Genomic DNA, 18,289 nt, shown 5'->3' on the forward strand with positions numbered 1-18,289 from the left:
TCAATCGTTTGACCTCAGGGAATAGACAGTTTTTCCAATCTACTCAGTTCAGATCCCTCATGATTTTAATATGCTTGTCAGATCCCCTCTAACCTTCTCTTCTCCAAGAAGAACAGTTCCAGTTTCTCCAATCAAACTACATAACTGATATTCCTCATTCCTGAAACTAGTCTTGAGAATCCTTTCTGCACCTTCTCTAATATGCCTTCACAGCATTAGTAAAGTGTGGTGTTCAGAAAAGAACACTCAGCTGAGCATGGAAGTGTTTTTACTGTGTTAAAGACACAGATGCTTGAGATCTAAAAACAAATATAAACAAGAATTGCTGGAAAAATTCAGGTCTGGCAGCATCTGCAAGGCTCTGCATTGTCTCAGTTCTGGAATCCACATAATAGGAAGGATTCAATAGCACTGGAGAGGGTACATAACAGATTCCAGCTTAGGCAACATCCTCATCAGAGATTCAGTTATGCAGGCAGATTGCACAGACTGGGATTATTTTTCTTACAGCAGAAGCAATTGAGAAGGGACAAGACTGAAATATATAAAATTGAGGGGCACAGATCAGGTAGGCAGGGAGAAGCTTTTCTTTTTAATGGAGGGATCAATCACTGGGGGCCCAGATTAAAGGCTCGGAGAAGATGTGACGAAAAACATTTTCACCCAGAGGGTGCTGTGAACCTGAAACTCACTGCCAGTAAGGGTGGAAGAGACAGAAATGTTCATAACAATACAGAAGCTATTAGACCTGCTGAGTTTCTCTAGAAGTTTCTGATTTTGTTTTTATGCTGTGCTTGCTGTGACTGCTTTGCTGTTGAAATTGTTGCCGTTATATATAAACCCTTCCTTTTTAGCTACTCTCTCAACATTGTCCAGTCACATAGGACTTGAAAGTCGGAGTAAGCCATTTGGCTCTTCAAGATCAAAGCTGATCCAATTGCTTTCTCTGTTCCACTTTCTTGAGTGCACCTTATACTCCCAGGACTTCTTCGTATATCAAAAATCTCTGGGACAGCATCTGCCACCTTCTGGGGAAGAGTTCCACACTTGAGTGAAAACATTTCTCTTTATCATTGTCTTGAAAGGGAGACCTCCTTAGCCCCAGTTTTAGTCTTTACCTCAAGAGCAAATACTCACCGGGGACTGATCCGATCGCATCACTGGAATGAGTTAAGTGAACCTTCTCTGAACTCCTTCTAAAGCAACTGTGTGCTTTTTTTTCAAAAAAGTAGAACAAAACTGTACAGTACCCCATATGTTGGCCCAGCAATGTCTTGCACAGCTGCAACAGCACTTTTCTCGTTTCATATTTTATTTTCCTGGCAACAAAAATGTTCAATTTGTCTTCCTAATGACTTGCGGTGCTGACGTGCTAACTTTATCCATTTTGTACATCAGGAAATCCTGATGTCCATGTACTACTGAGCCTCACCTTATTTAAATAATACTAAAATCGATAAGTTTACAGTTTCCCATGTTATTCTCCAATTGTCGCATTTTTTGCCTAGACATTTAACCAGCCTACATTCCTTTGTAATCGCGCTGTCTTCTTGACACTTACTTTCCCACCTACCATACACTTGGTTCCCTAATCCAAATCACTGATAGGTTGCAAACAGTGAAGGTCCCAGCAGCGAGCCCTGTGGCACTCCACTAAGTGCGGCTTGAGAACCAAGAAAGATCCATTATCCCAGCTCTTTGTTTCCTGATAACCAATCAATCCTCCATCCACGCTAAAATGTTACCCCCAAAAGCATGCGCTAAACCTTGTGCAAATCCATGTTCAGTGCATTTAACGGTTTCCCTATGCCCACTGTGAATGTTAGCTCATCTAAAATGCGAACAAATTAAATATGATTTCCCTTTCACAAAGCCATGCAGTGGCTTTACATTATACTTTTCTAAGAATCCTGCTATAAGATTCTTGATATTGAATAGCAGCACCTTCCCTATGACAGATGTTAGGCTAAGCATTCCGCCATCATTGCTGGAATACAAACGCTGAACCTCTTTTAGAATTATGCCCTTTACTTTATATTGTCTCTGTGGTTTTCCTACCGAAATGAATCACTTCACTCTCAGCATTAAATTTTATATGCCATTTCCACCAACTCTTGGCTTTTTAAAATTTAACACCATTCGCTTTACTGCCTTCAATACTTGCAAGCTTCATATTATCTGCGCATTTTAAAACTGTGCCCTTCACACCAATTTCTAGATCAGTAACATATGTTGGGATGATCAGAGATTTTCATACTGATCCCTGGGCATCTTCGCTATAAGTTTTCCTCCAGTCAGAAAAATAACTGCTCATACCTACTTTGCTTCCTGTCTTTCAGGCAATTGTGTACACAAGTTGTTTCTGTACCTTTTATTCTAAAAGCTGCAATTTTGATCGCAAGTCTGTTGTGCGGTGCTTTATTAAATGTATTTTTGGAAGTCGATATACACATACTAACAGCAATTTAATTAAACTCAATATGCCCTTAAAAGATCTAAGCATTTCTGTCCTCAATTAACCAGCATTTGTTCAAGTGACTATTAATTTTATCCCAAATTATTGTTTCTAAAAGCTTTCCAACCATTGTTGTTAATAGAATGGCACAAGCGAGACACAAATATACATAGGAGTGAGGAGGAGTAGGCAATTCAGTCTCTTGACACTATTTCGCCATCTAATAAGATTATATTTGATCAGATTGTAACATCAAACCTACATTTTTGCCTCTTACTGATGATCTTTCATTCTCTTGCCTACAAACAATCTATCTACCTCTACCTTAAAAATATTCACATTGCTTCTACCACTTCCTTTTCGGGAAAACTTCCAAAGATTCATGACCTTAGAAAAAATCATTGTGCCTTATCTGTTATGAATAGGTGGCCCTGTATTTCCAAACAGTGACCCTAGTTCTAGCTTTTGTCTCAAAAGGAAACATCCTCTCCATAGCTACCCTATCAAGACCGTTAGGCTTCTATATTTCAGTCAAGTCACTTTTTACTCTCATAAACGTTAAATGACACAAGCCTAGCGTGCACAACATTTCAGACAACCCGCCCTTTCCAGTATTAGTCTCGTAAATCTTTTCTGAATTGCTTTCAACGTATTTACATACTTCTTTAAATAAAGTGACCAATACTATGCACAATAGTCCTGATGTGTCGCACCAATGTATGATGTAAGGCTTATGACTGAGACAAAAAATTCACTTAATTTAAAGTCTAGATTTTGAATTAGTGGTTGTGGGTTTTGGTCTGTGTGTATAAGGAGGTTTAATGATTATCTTGTCATGGAATCATAATTTTATTTTAAAACTAGTGTGAGAAGAAAGTCCCTGGAATAATAATAGGAATATTTTTACATTGAGAGTTTTTTTTAAAACAATTGGACATTGTTATCTAAAGCTTTTCATTGCTTACTAAGTGTGAAGCTGGATGAACACAGCAGGCAAAGTAGCATCTCAGGAGCACAAAAGCTGACGTTTCGGGCCTAGATCCTTCATCTAGGCCTGAAACGTCAGCTTTTGTGCTCCTGAGATGCTGCTTGGCCTGCTGTGTTCATCCAGCTTCACACTTTATTATCTTGGATTCTCCAGTTCCCATTATCAATGAAAAGCTTTAGGATGCTTTTGACTGAAAAGGATCAAGAGGCACTTTCTTGCTTGGAGAAAGAAACACAATGCTTGGAAAGCTTTTCGTTTTCAGTTTGTGAATGTTCTGATCGGAATTAAATGTACAAACAGTTTCTCTTGAAAAAGAGAGAGAGCTCAGAAGAGTTAGGAAATTAGCTAGCTCAGTGTAAGGGTTTGAATGTTCCAGACCATTCAACTGTATGCACCTATGAATATACCTACATCCTAGCCTTTTGTCATTCATGTACCTGGGACACAGATCCCTATGCATCTCAAAACTCTGATCTCTCACCATTTGGATAACATGTTAAAATTGACATTTTTACACTTTCCATTTTATAGTCAATGAATGGCGACTGAAGGGACAGAAAGTGGTATGGTTGCTAAATTATAGATAACAAGGTGTAGAGCTGGATGAACACTGCAGGCCAAGCAGAATCATAGGAGCAGGAAAGCTGACGTTTCGGGCCTAGACCCTTCTTCACAAATTCTCTACAGACTTCCACAGTGGTCACAAACTATTTCTGAAGAAGGGTCTAGGCCTGAAATGCCAGCTTTCCTACTCCTATGATGCCGCTTGGCCCGCTGTGTTCATCCAGCTCTACACCTTGACATCTCAGATTTCCAGCATCTGCAGTTCCTACTATCTCCATTGCCACATTTTTGTCCACTCTTTTAACTTATTTAAATATTTTTTGTATTTTCCTTCAAGTCCTTTTCACAAATTACTTCACTACAAATCTGTGTCATCAGAAAATATGGCAACCATATCTTCTGTTCCTTCATTCATAGAACATGGAACAGTACAGCACAGTACAGGCCCTTCCGCCCACGATGTTGTGCAGAACTATTATCTTACTCTAAGGTCAAACTACCCTGCATACCCTACATTTTACTGACATCCATGTGCCTACCCAAGCGTCGCTTAAAAGTCTCCGAAGTATCTGACTCCACTGCCACAGCTAACAGTGCATTCCACGCACTCTCCACTCTCTGTGTAAAGAACCTACCTCTGACATCTCCCCTATACCTTCCTCCAATCACCTTAAAATTATACCCCCTTGTAATAGTCATTTCTTCCCTGGGAAAAAGTCTCTGACTATCCACTCTATCTATGCCTCCCATCACCTTGTACACCTCAATCAAGTTACCGCTCATCCTTCTTTGCTCCAATGATAAGAGCCCTAAGACGGCCAACCTTTCCTCATAAGAACTGCCCTCCGGTCCAGGCAGCACCCTGGCAAATCTCCTCTGCACCCTCTCTAAAGATTCTACATCTTTCCTACAATGAGGTGACCAGAACTAAACACAATATTCCAAGTGTGGTCTAACCAGGATTTTATAGAGCTGTAGCATAACCTCACGGCTTTTAAACTCAATTCCCATGCCAATGAAAGCCAAACACACAAGCATTCTTTACAACCCTATCAACTTGGGTAGCAACTTTGAGCAATCTATGGACCTGGACCCCAAGGTCCCTCTGTTCCTTCACACTGCCAAACGCATTCTGCATTTAAATTCAACCTTCCAAAATGAATCACTTCACACTTTTCTGGGTTGAATTCCAACTGCCACTTCTTTACCCAGCTCTGCATCCTGTCAATGTTCCGTTGCAATCTACAACAGCCCTCCACACTGTCCATGACACTACCAACCTTCATGTCATTGGCAAACTTTCTAACCCACCCTTCCACTTCCTCATCCTCATCCAAGTCATTTATAAAGATAACAAAGAGCAGAGGTCCCAGAGCAGATCCCTGCATAAGTCATTCATATGAACTGTAAACAGTTGAAGTCCCAGCACTGATCACCACTTGTTACATTTTACCAACCTGAAAAAGACCTAATTCTCACTACTCTGTTTCTTGTTAGCCAGCCAATTTTCTGTTCATCGAAAACGTTCATACTATCTCCAACACTTTTGATCTAGTACTTCATCAAATGCATTTTGAAAATTTAAGTGCATCAATCCTCGAGCTTTCTTTTATCCCTAACACGTCACTTCCTTAACGAATTCCAATAGGTTGGTGAAACACAAAATCCCTTTCACAAAAATTATGTTGACTCTGCATGATTATGTTTAACTTATGCAAATGCCCCATTTTTACCTCTTTAGTAACAGCTTCTAACATTTTCCCTATGACAAATGCTAAGCTAATTGTCATATTGTTGCCTGTTTTCTGTCTCCCTCTGTTTTTGAGTAAAAGAGCTATGTTTGCTTTCTTCCAATCTAATGGGACAAAATCTAAATCTAGGGAATTTTACAAAACTAAAACTGATGCATCAACTATGTCACCAGCCTTTTTTTTATAAGACTTGATAGTAAAATCTCAACTGCGGCACTGTTAGCCTGCAGCTCCAACAATTAAATAATACCACTTATCTGGTGTTTATAATTTTTTCAAGTTCCCCCTCCTCCTTTTCCTGACTTCTTGTTCCTTCAAGGATGTTACTTATACCCTCAATAGTGAAGACGGATGCAAAATACCTGTTCAATTTATCTGCCATCTCTATTTCCATTCTCAGTTCTCCACACATTTCTGACAGGACAAATATTTTTGTTGCCTTTTATTCAAATATTTATAGGAACTTGTTTGTAATATATATTTTGTTTATACCTGTCTACCTTTCTCCCATATCCTAATTTTTCTGCACCATACTGTAATGTCTAGCTCTTCACATTCACTATGCAAAACTGCTTTCTTTGTCCTGCCTATGTTTTTAGTATCTACTGTACACAGACCATGATGACTGCATACTCTCCAGCCCACTGCAAAATCTGCTTCATGCCAGAGTGGGCAGCCCATATCCTGGCATCAGGCAGATAACAAAACCTTTCATTTTGACACATTGTGCTGCTCCCTCACTATACAGTCCCCTACGATTACATTCTTTTTCACTTCCCCTGCTTGATGTACCACAGTGGCACAGTCAATTATTTAATTTGCCCTGCCCCACACTCTCAACCAAACAAGCTGAAAGAGCCTCCAACCTATTGAACAATTGCAAAGACATATGCTCCTGTCCTCTGAGTCTACTGTCCCATGTGCAATAATACTCCCCATATGCCTGAATGCTCATCAAATCAGAAGAATCAAACCCAAATGGTGTGAATGCCTCCTGGTACAAAGATTTCAGGAAACATGTGCTCTCCCTGATGTACTGCAGTGTCTATTGACTTCAAATAGGATTCTATGGGTAAACGCTCTAAGTGTTTTTCTCCTCTTTGTAATCTAATACGGTTTCCATAATATGGGTATTGTGTTGTGTCTAAAATTCACCTCCAAACTACAGTCCATAAAGACCAGCATTAGAGTGTGAACTATATCTGTAAAGGTTCAGGAATGTAAATTTGTTTTGGGTGGTAGATGCACTAAGCCACAGCGTTGCTTTAAATTCAATAGTATTGAATATTGAAAGGGGAATATAACAGGTAACCAGAGAATACCACCTGTTTCTACCATACAGTTCTAGCTTCCATATTGGAGAAAGGATAATTGAAACACTGAAGCAAATGTTAAAGACTTAGAAAGGCAGCTCTAGCACTGAAAGGATATAACTAACAGAAAGACAGAACAGGCTTGGTGGTGAGAACACTGAAGTCTAAATCTAATTAGGTAAAGGCATTCCTTTTCTCAGAGGATGATGAGAATGTGGACTTGCCACCAAATCATGAGCTGACAGAAATAATACACTTAAGACAGAAAAAAACAAAACATTTTATGATAAGGTGGGATGAAGGAGGATGAGAGAAGTTGTGTTCAACTCATTCCTAATGAAGTGTGTTGACTATAAGCAATGGCATCGACCTATTAGAAGAAAAAAGGTCTTTTTTGGAACTTTAATCATAGAATCCCTATAGTGTGAAAACAGGCCCCTCGGCCCAATAGGTCCACACCAAATCTCAGAGCACACACCCAAACCCATCTCCCTATAACCCACCTAATCTACAAATCCCTGAACATTATGGGCAATTTAGTATGACCAATCCACTTGGCCTGCACATCTTTGGGCTGTGGGAGGAAACCGGAGAACCCAGAGGAAACCCACGCAGACACGAGGAGAATGTACAAACTCCACACACAGTTGCCCAAGGGTGGAATCGAACCCGGATCCCTAGTGCTGTAAAGCAGCAGTGCTAACCACTGAACCACCATGCTGCCCTATATATGCTTCTATATATGCTTCTATATGTACATCTAGACGTTATAATATTTGATACGGAAAGTTTTGGCCAAGTGTGTTAATTTTTTTCCACACCAAAAACCTGATGACTCAATTATTACAGATATGTCAAACATGAGCATTTTTCAAATAAAACTTGTAAGAAAGTATCTTGAAACACAACATATAATTTTAAAAAATCTTACTATTGACTTATGTACTTTACCAAATCTTAGAGTTTGTAATCAGTCCTGTTTGCAGTTAAGAAATTTAACAGGTTCACATTAAAAGAAATGTGCAGTGCTGCAAATGCGCACTGAATTAATTTGTCATATAAGAATGGTGGAAAGTTTTCTTAAAGATTTAGTTTTGCTCATGGTATCATTGGTAAAAATATAACACTTATTAAGAATTCTAACAACTATGCATTCCTCTACAAGGGAAATTGCTTCAATGGCAAAATAGCAAATAATAATTATTGTGGGAGACAGTGCCAGCAAGCGGCCTGGGTACAGGCAATGGAAATGGCAAAATTACAAACTTGACTCAACAAACAGTTCTGCAGATTTAACTCCAAGACTAACAGGTTGAATAATTACTTCCAAATAATTTTCCCAATGACTTCATCAGCATTTATTATCTTAAACAAAATCATTTTCAATTAAACAAAAATAAAACACACTGAATTTTAAGGTGATGCCCATTCTTGCCCTTTCAATGATTCTTGATAAGTGTCTATTAGGATAGGGACCAGGTTTCTTTCTACAAAGCGAGTTCAAAAAAACCTGGGACTCATCTCAAGACTATTCTGCAGTCAACTCATCAGGTCACTGGCTTAAGCTAAGAAATACCTTGTCTTCTTCACTCTGATACAGGGGCAAAGGGGCACATCCAAGAGCCTTCAGTGGAGGGAGAAAACAAACAATGGTATTTCCCCACCCTCCCCTCACCCTAAGTGAGTTTTTACAATTGTTGCCATGCAAACAAGCTGGACATTTTTTCAGTACTATACCTGAGGCTTCCAGATGGGCCTAATTTTGTACACAGTGATTAAAGCTGTTCAGTTAATGCTCAATCCAGTGCTTGAAGGTATCAGGACATTCGGCCTGTTTGAGAGTCAAATTTAAGTCTGTACAGCTTTTGGATAGTCAAGCTTACAAATAGGACTGTGAAATAACTCTTTCGTAAGATTGCCTTTCAATTTTGGAATGCATTACAGTCTTTTTTTGTAATTGCATTGCAGTTTATAACTACCCCATTAGACAGGATGAGGAGCAGCCATGCCAGAAGCCATGCAGGTGTGAGACATGCAGATTTTTTTTTCCATTCTTTCATAGCTCTGGTTAGTACAAAAAACTAAACAGAACAAAAAGTCACAAAACAATAATCCTTATTTTTGTGGTTGGGTTAGAAGTCCTGCCAGGAAGCGCCATGCTCCACAGCAGATCACACAACTACCTACCCGTACTGGTCAGGCTGGTACATCATGGAAGCCTGAGTGTTGCCATAGTTGGGATGTTGCGGTGGAAACACAGGACGTCCACCAGGCCCAGTTTGACTGGGAAAACCAGGCGACCTAATATACGGTGGCCTAAATCAAGAAAGAAATAGCTCCTTTGTTTTTATTCTGTGTCAGTTTTATCTAGTTACGATCCAATAATACCCACGTACACGAATGTTTAAATTAAAATCTGAAAATATTATAACCTGTTAAAAAATGGGTTTTTACTTTTGTCCATTTTTAATTTGTACAGTAATACTCCATTTTATAAAATGACAAGCATTTTAAGGTTGAAGTATTGGATTCTTTAAGGTTTCAACACATCGCCAAATTAATTACAAAAGTAGATGAGATTCTAAGTTTGCTTTTATCTCTTCAAATAGACTGTCAGTCATAAATTCACCCCCCTCCATCCTCCCCAAAACATTTCCACCAAAATGCAGTGTTACTGGGGTTCAATTTCAAAGATAACATTGCTTCTTCACTACTTTGTCTATTTATCCATTCAGCATTTGTAAACACAGTAGTGAATCCACTAGATAGCTCAGCACCAGCACATTGTGCATTTATCAGTTAAGGTTTGCATGATGGTAGATTCACAGCACAGCTCAATCTTGTATTACTAGATGTCCACACATTTAAATTCCAGCAGGTATCTTATGTATGGTTCTTTTGGAAGGTGGATAATTCAACACGGAGCAGGAGTCTCTGGGAAATTCTGGCATATATGACTCTTGCCATTACATCTTTTCAGCACATACCTCTATTTGGGCTATTAATATTTGTTTACATAGAAATCAGCAACAGGAGTTTGGCCTTTGGCCTTCTGAACCTGTTCCAATGTTCAGTATGGTCATGGCTAATCATCCAACTCAGTGGCCTGTTCCACTTTCTTCCCAGATTTTTTGATCTCTTTAGCCCTAACAACCTCTGCCTTAAAACAAAAAAAGTCAACGTTTTGGCCTCAAACGCTTTCTCTTACAAAGAATTACCAATCTCTGGGTGAAGAAGTTTCATTTCACCCGAGTCCTAAATAATCCATCCTGTACACTTGAACAGTTACCACTGGTTCTGGACTCCCCGATCTAGTTCTGTTGGAATTTTGAGATTTTTCCCCTAATTCTTCAGAACTCCAATGAATACAATCCTAACTAATCCAGTCTCTCTTCATTTAAGAATCAATTTGGTTAGCCTTTGTTGCAGGCTTTCCATAGCCAGAATATCCTTCCTCAAATGAGGCCAAAATTACACACAACATGCCAGCTATCGTTTTACCAAGCCTGTACAAATGTGGCTAGACGTACTGCTAGTATGCTTGAATCCTCTTGCAATGAGATACAACATACCACTTGCTTTCTTCAATGCAAACTGTACCTGCATGCTTATTTTCAACAACTGGTATAAAAGGACATCCAGATTTCATTGCACCTCCCCCTTTCCCAATATATCCTCATTCAGATAATAATCTTGCTTCCTGTTTTTGCAAGTGAATAATCTCGCATTTATTCACATTATACCTCAACTGTCACATGTCTGTCCATTCACTCAACATGTCCAACTCTCACTGAAGCATCTCTATATCCCCATCAGTTCATCCTCCCACTCAACTTTGTCTTGTCTGCAAACTTTGAGATACTACATTAAGATCCCTCATCTAAATCAGTAACATAAATTTTGAATAGCTGGGGTCCAAGCACTGATCCCTGCAATATGCGACTAGTCACATCCTAAAAGTGAGAAAATCACCCATTTGTCCCTACTCTTTACTTACTATCTTGTCAGCCAGTTCTCTATTCAGATCAGTACATGATTCCAAAACACACATACTTTAATTTTACATTCTGTTTGTTATGTGGGGTCTTACTGAAAGTCCAAGTAAACCATCCATTGGCTTGCCCTTAACTGCTCTATACAGGGGTACACATAAGGAGCAAGAGGGTAACTAGAGAGAGGGCTGGCCCACCCAAGGACAAAGGAGGGAAGTTATGCGAGGAGTCAGAGAAAATGAGTGAGATTCTTAATGAGTATTTTGCATCGGTATTCACTGTGGAGAGGGACATGACAGAAGTTGAGGTTAGGGACAGACATTTGATGACTGGAGGTCAAGTCAACATAAGGAAGGAGGAAGTGATGGGTATTCTAAAAGGCATTAGGGTGAAAAAGTCCCCAGGTCCGGTTGGGATCTATCCCACGTTACTGAGGGAAGCGAGAGAGGAAATAGCTGGGGCCTTAACAGATACCTTTGCAACATCCTCGAGCACGAGTGAGGTCCCGGAGGACTGGAGAATTGCTAATGTTATCCCCTTGTTTAAGAAGGGTAGCAAGGATAATCCAGGTAATTATAGACCTGACATCAGCAGTGGGGAAGCTCCTGGAGAAGATACTGAAGGATAGGATCTATTTACATTTGGAAGATAATGTGCTTATTAGTGATAGGCATGGTTTTGCGTTGGGAAGGTCACGTCCTACCAACTTGATAGAATTCTTTGAGAAAGTGATGAAGTTGATAGATGAGGGAAGGGCTGTAGATGTCATACACATGGACTTCAGTAAGGCGTTTGATAAGGTTCCCAATCGTCGGCTGATGGAGAAATTGAAGTCACATGGGGTCCAGGGTATTCTAGCTAGATGGATAAAAAACTGGCTAGGCAACAGGAGACAGAGAGTTGTAGTGGAAGGGAGTTTCTCAAAATGGAGAACTGTGACCAGTGGTGTTCCACAGGGTTGTGTGTTCCGACCACTGTTGTTTGTGACATCCATAAATGATCTGGAGGAAGGTCTGATCAGCAAATTTGCAGATGACACAAAGATTGGTGGAGTAGCAGATAGTGAAGGGGACTGTCAGAGAATGCAGCTGAATGTAGAGAGATTGGAGAGTTGGACGGAGAAATGGCAGACGGAGTTCAATCCAGGCAAATGTGAGGTGATGCATTTTGGAAGATCCAACTCAAAAGAGAACTATACAGTAAATGGAAAAGCCCTGGAAAAAATTGATGCACAGAGAGATCTGTGTGTTCAGGTCAATAGAGTGGTCATGAAGGCATACGGCATGTTTTCATTCATCAGACGGGGTGTTGAATACAAGAGTTGGCGGGTCATGTTACAGTTGTATAGGACTTTGGTTTGACCACATTTGGAATACTGCATACAGTTCTGGTTGCCACATTACCAAAAGGATGTGGATGCTTTGGAGAGGGTGCAGAGGAGGTTCACCAGGATGTTGCCTGGTATGGAGGGTGCTAGCTATGAAGAGAGAGATTGAGTAGATTAGGGTTATTTACATTAGAAAGACGGAGGGTGGGGGGGGGCCCGATTAAGGTCTACAAAATCATGAGAGCAAGAAGCTCCCCCCCTCCCCCCGGAGTGGGGGACTCAATTACTAGGGGTCACTATTTCAAGGTGACAGGGGATAAGTTTAAGGGAGATTTGCGTGGAAAGTTCTTCATGCAGAGCCTGGAATGCATTGCCAGTGGAGGTGGTAGAGGCAGGCATGATAGCATCATTTAAGATGTATCTAGACAGATACATGAACAGGCAGGGAGCAGAGGGATATAGATCCTTGGAAAATAGATGACAGGTTCAGATAGAGGATCTTGGAGAGCTGAATGGCCTGTTCCTGTGCGATAAATTTCTTTGTTTTTTGCTCTACTAGTTACAGCCTCAAAAAATTCCAGAAAATTTGTCAGGAATGATGTTACTACTTTCCAAGTGCTCTGTTATTAAATATATTTATCAAATATTGATTTAAATTTAATTTGCTCCAGTAGAGTTCCACTTTAGCATTTTTATATCAATGGAAACCTGATCACTGCAAGTTTTCTGAGCATATGATTCTGCTACCCAAGACATATTGTATTCAAAACCAGAATACATCATGGGTTATTCCATTTAGAATATCAGTTATTTATTTTCCAAACGTAATTTTGCACACAGTCAATGCGTTACACAGGACAATCACTCAGATTTCTTGTACCATCACAGATATGCATTATTTGTGTTTCATGGAAGTCATTTTCCTGATGCCTTAACTAGTTAAATACACAATATGCTGGTGCGGAGATATGTCGGGCACAACGATCCCAGATCAATTTGTTACTATAATTTACTGCAATATCTTGAATAACGTGTGAATGAAAAAGAGCTGGGTTGGCCCCACGACTCCTGTTGTGACATGCACCAGTCAGCAAGCGGGCAGGATTGTTTGGGATTTGCTGAAACTCAGTTCTCTGATGACTCCCTCTAATTCCTGGCTGTACTACAATTTGAAAGCGTAGGCATCTAGCTAAGTCACACGAGGCCATTTAGGACCAGGAGTCACCACTTCTGTGCAGGAAGTATAAAAAGGGCAGAAAGGTGAATGAAAGCACATCATTCTACAGATACAGATTGATCTCAATAACAACTGAAGTCAAGACTTCCTGCTTTCTACAAACTCCAAGTTATTAATTACTCTCCAAATTTCATGTCAGCAGGACACCGTGTGATACAAAATTTTGTACGTTGGGAATGGGTTTAAGTTTACAAAATGGATGCTAAATACTCAGCTGCATGAAATTATTATTAAGCTGCCAATTCAAATTATTTACATTAAAAAGATTCTCAATTATGGTTTGCAAAATTTCTTTCATGAAGAAAATATAACAGTACCTTAAATCCTCCAAAAGAATCCAATACTCAAACATTATAATCAAAATGCTTAGAACATGATCCATAGAACAATAATTCCAAAATACATACATGAATTGGTTACAGTTCATCTAGATGTAACTTAGGAATGAGTTAAATAAACAGTTTCTTGTCTGTAACCTGCATATAAACCCATGTGGCCTTTTGAGTTAATAGTCTCACTAAACAGTAAAAATCTAGGACTGTTCCTAGATGACAAGAATTTGCCACGTACAGTCCCAGCAACTCACTCAAACAGTGATTCATAAATCTAGTATTCAAATTAAAAAGCTCACATCGAAATGTTTATAAGTTAACAAGGTACAGAGCTGACGTTTCAGGTCTGGACCCTTCTTCAGAAGGGTCGTTTCTGTATAAGGATCCAGACCCAAAACGTCAGCTTTCTTGCTCCTTTTATGTTGCTTGGCCTGCTATGTTCATCCAGCTCTACACCTTGTTATCTCAGATTCTCCAGCATCAACAATTCCCACTCTATCTGAATCAAATGTTTAACATCTGTGGTACTGCAATTTCACATCTATTTCAGCAAACACATCTTGGTTGTTTATCCTAATTTTAAGTCCCTTACTGCTCAGATTAAAACTTTTAAAATCAGTTTTCAGTGGTTAATTTATTGTTCCATTATTCATAGTTTAACGAAAATACAATGTTAAATTCATGAAAATTGCAAATTTAAAAACATTAATAAGCTTTATTTATAATTTGATGTATTTGACACAAGGGAACTCAGTATGGTTAACATTAACTTTAGTCATGTTTTCTTTGAATATCCTGCAAACTGCAGTGAACATTTAAAGGAGATTAAGGTATTAAAATGAAACAGAAGTTTTGACTGTTTTTTAGTGGCATGACACCAGAGCTGTGTGTGACCCACAATGCTGGAATGTCCACATTATTATTAATTTACTACTTTTCTCATTTCCTCACTACTCTAACCGAGTCATTAACCTAAATCACTTATACAGTTGAAAGTGAACCTTAAGTCGAACCATTTCTTGCAGAAACATCAGTCTTTGCTTCCACAAGTCTATCCTTCCCCAATATAAGACATCAAGGAATCATCACATTTGAATTAGCCACGCCAAAGCCCCAAGTGAGTTGCTTAGCTCATATACTGCACTGTTATTTGTTTAAAATACATTTTGTACTGTTTGCTAATCATTGCAGTCTACAGGAGGCATCAACATCTACAGAAAATATGTTTGAACAAATCAATGTAATACCTTAATGACTGTAACATTGTACTATCTCTATTAAACATGCATTCCATATCGTTATGTACTGTGCATCAACAGTTAGCTAATCAAACGTTTGACAAATGTTACTAATGATCATCAACTTGTAACTGTGGGAGCAAAACATTACAGTAACAATTACATATAATTTCTCACATGGTAAAATATAATTGTTCAATGTAACTATAAAATAAATGTTGGGCATAATCTGCTTAAAAGCAATCTTGTTCAAGAGAATTAAAACTCAGTTCAACAGCTGTTTCAAAGGTACAACTACACATAAAATCACTTCAGTAACATTTCAATATTGCCAAAGTAAATTCTAATCTTCTGAAACTGAAGGATGACCAATTCAAGGAAGAATTCTCTTTTAACTAGAACTGAAGCACTTGGTTGAAAAACAGCATATAGTAATTATTTGGACACACGGAAATTGATATTATTAGGTAATACTTTAGCCACTAAGTAGCTATATTGACACTGCCAGATTTTGGAATTCAGAAGAACAAATTTTTGATTTCAAATGTTGTGACCTGAATTGTGACAGATCTGAGAAAGAAAGAATTGTGATTTACCCCATAGGAACACAGCTCCTGTGAGCCAACAAACTGAAATGGGCAATACTCAGTTCTGTGTCTGACATCATTCAACAAAGGATTGTGCACAAGTAGTAAGGGATTTGAAGTAACAAGAACTATTTAAGTAAAAGGGTAGAGATATTTGGAAATCATCTTAATTAACACCACGATATGACTACATCAGCACATGCCACAATTTATATTTGCTTGTATCTGAGAAACTACCTTCAACAGATTTGTGCATCAGGGAATTCTAAGTTTTCAACCTTTTTTCTTGTGTTCTTCCAGGTTATTTTAAGACCTGTATTTCAAATCAAGTTGAACTTACTCCTACTCCAATTGCATTACCTGACAATCTCTGCATGGAGAACAATCTGTGGAAAGTAGAACCATGTTCCTGTGTACCTAAAGGAAACTTTTGATTCTACATGATGTTCATCAAGTGGCAGAATGAAAAATTGATGACTTGTTTGTAACCCAGCTTGGTTGAGTTGCAACCAGCTATCTAATATCATCTGATAAGAAGCCATTTGGGATAACACGCAGTGGACATAGTTCATTCTTGTAACTACGTTGAAATCCTCAGAATTGGGTTCATTCGCAAATTTACATTAATTAACTGGTATAAAACAAAAAAAAAAGCAAATTTGTCAAGAAATGCAGCTTACTGGAAACATTTTTTAGAAATGAGAGCTGCTGTGGCTCAGTGGATAAGCTCTACTGTGTGAACTGGCAAGTTGGGATTCAAGTTCCAGTTCACGTTGTTGGCTATGAAAGAACCAAGCAACTGGCACAGGCAGTCTAGTGTGCATCGGTCCCAGCAACCAGCCCAAATAAATGGGGAGAATTGGCAGCTAAGCTGTAAAACCATTTCCAAATCAGGGGAAAAAAAAAGGTTGATGAAGGTGATCAAACAGCATTGTAGTAAACCTACGTAACAAGCAAAAAGCTGATTGAGATAGCAAATGAAAAGGAAGGAAGCATTTTAAATATTAATTGAATGTTAAATCTGCTGTACTATTTTCACTGGTCTCATGCATAAAATTAGAGATGAAGGCAAAGCATTTTTGGAAAGAATTTTTCAAACGAGATTGCGCATTTACGGGGATTGTGTGGTTTTTGTTTTTTTTTCTAATCAGATATTCTGAGATGCATACCCACAGCTGCTTTTAATTCATCTCTACCAACTGTATAAAAATGTACGTGTTTCTAAGCAGAGAACACCACTAGTCACAAGTAATTCATGGGACATACTTAGGTAATTCTGACATCATTTGTTACTAGAATCTGAGGAAGCACATTATTTGTGTGTAACATTTACAAAGCAAATGGAAATAGAGCTTCAAGAGAGAGGACTTTTCATTATGTTGAGACGGCCAAAAGCAGTGAACATGTGGAGATGAATGACTTATAGTAGAAGTTGTTTCTGTAACTTTCTGTTTAGAGAAACAGCCAGTGGGAAATATCAACTCTATGCCTATTTGAATGGAAAAGCATTCTACAATGTAATTTGGAATTTAGTTGGAACTAATTTTGTTTAATGAGCACTACTGTCATTGTTAAAACAATTTCATTTGGAAGGCAGACAAGTAGCATTAAGACATCAGTTTCTTGCAGTTACCAGCATCAATTTCTCACAGCACAACAAGGATAAAGTAAATCAAGGAAAAATAAAAGCCAAACAGCTTCAGATGCTGAAAGTCCCAAACAAAACAGAAATTGCTGGAAAAACTCAGCAGGTCTGACAGACTCTATGGAAAGAAAGCAGAGTTAATTTTTGGGCCTAGTGATCCTTCTTCATAATAGTTCTGAAGAAGGGTCACTGGATCCAGAACATTATCTCTACTTTCTTGCCACAGATGTTGCCAGGCCAGCTGAATTTTCCAAGAATTTGTTTTTGTGTCAAGAAAAACCATGTCCTTCACATTTTCAGTCTCTCTTCTCTTAAACTCGGCCAAAAGGATGGTGTGGAAGCTAGTCTGTAATAGCAACTTCAATCAATTGGATCAGCTATGTTATGACACATCTCTGGAGCAGGTTGAACTTGAACCTAAACCTTCTAGCCCAGAGGTAGGGACACTTCCAATGCACCACAAGAGCCTCAACTAAGTCTCTAATAAGATCTTCTTTTGAATAGTGACAGTATTTTTCAAGAATTATCCAAGAGAGAATAAGTTAGAAAATGTATGTCAGGCTACGTCTGTCTTTCCTCTCAAATGAAATGCTTCAAATACATTGCAGTGTTCCAGTTGAGAGCTAACAAAACGGAGAAACTTTATGTGCCTGGCTTCACCAAGCCAGGAATTCCTAGTTTGTGCAGCTAAGTTTTAGAATACTTAAGAAACTCCAGCAACTTAAATCTTTTCTGTACATATGTTGTTTGGCATCATTCAATTACAATTTTCCCCCAAATTACACATGCAAATTTAACATCTAACACAGTATAAATAAAATATCAATTTTAAAGTTAAACTAGCTTTTCAAAGTACTACT

At 38.7% G+C, this 18,289-nt stretch overlaps 1 protein-coding gene across 5 annotated transcripts in view; it reads right to left on the reverse strand.

Annotated features, from left to right (window-relative positions):
* The window catches only part of arid1b (AT-rich interactive domain 1B), a 549,279-nt gene that overhangs the window by 129,208 nt on the left and 401,782 nt on the right, over positions 1-18,289 (reverse strand). For 3 of the 5 annotated variants that reach the window (XM_059648484.1, XM_059648485.1, XM_059648483.1), the window contains one exon: positions 9,259-9,387. The exons of the other annotated variants lie outside the window; for them this stretch is intronic. In XM_059648484.1, coding sequence (XP_059504467.1) covers positions 9,259-9,387 — 129 coding nt within the window. The remainder of the gene's footprint in view (positions 1-9,258; positions 9,388-18,289) is intronic. 5 annotated transcript variants of the gene reach the window in all.

Source organism: Stegostoma tigrinum, chromosome 9 (genome assembly GCF_030684315.1).
Source record: "Stegostoma tigrinum isolate sSteTig4 chromosome 9, sSteTig4.hap1, whole genome shotgun sequence".
Taxonomy (NCBI): Eukaryota; Metazoa; Chordata; class Chondrichthyes; order Orectolobiformes; family Stegostomatidae; genus Stegostoma; species Stegostoma tigrinum.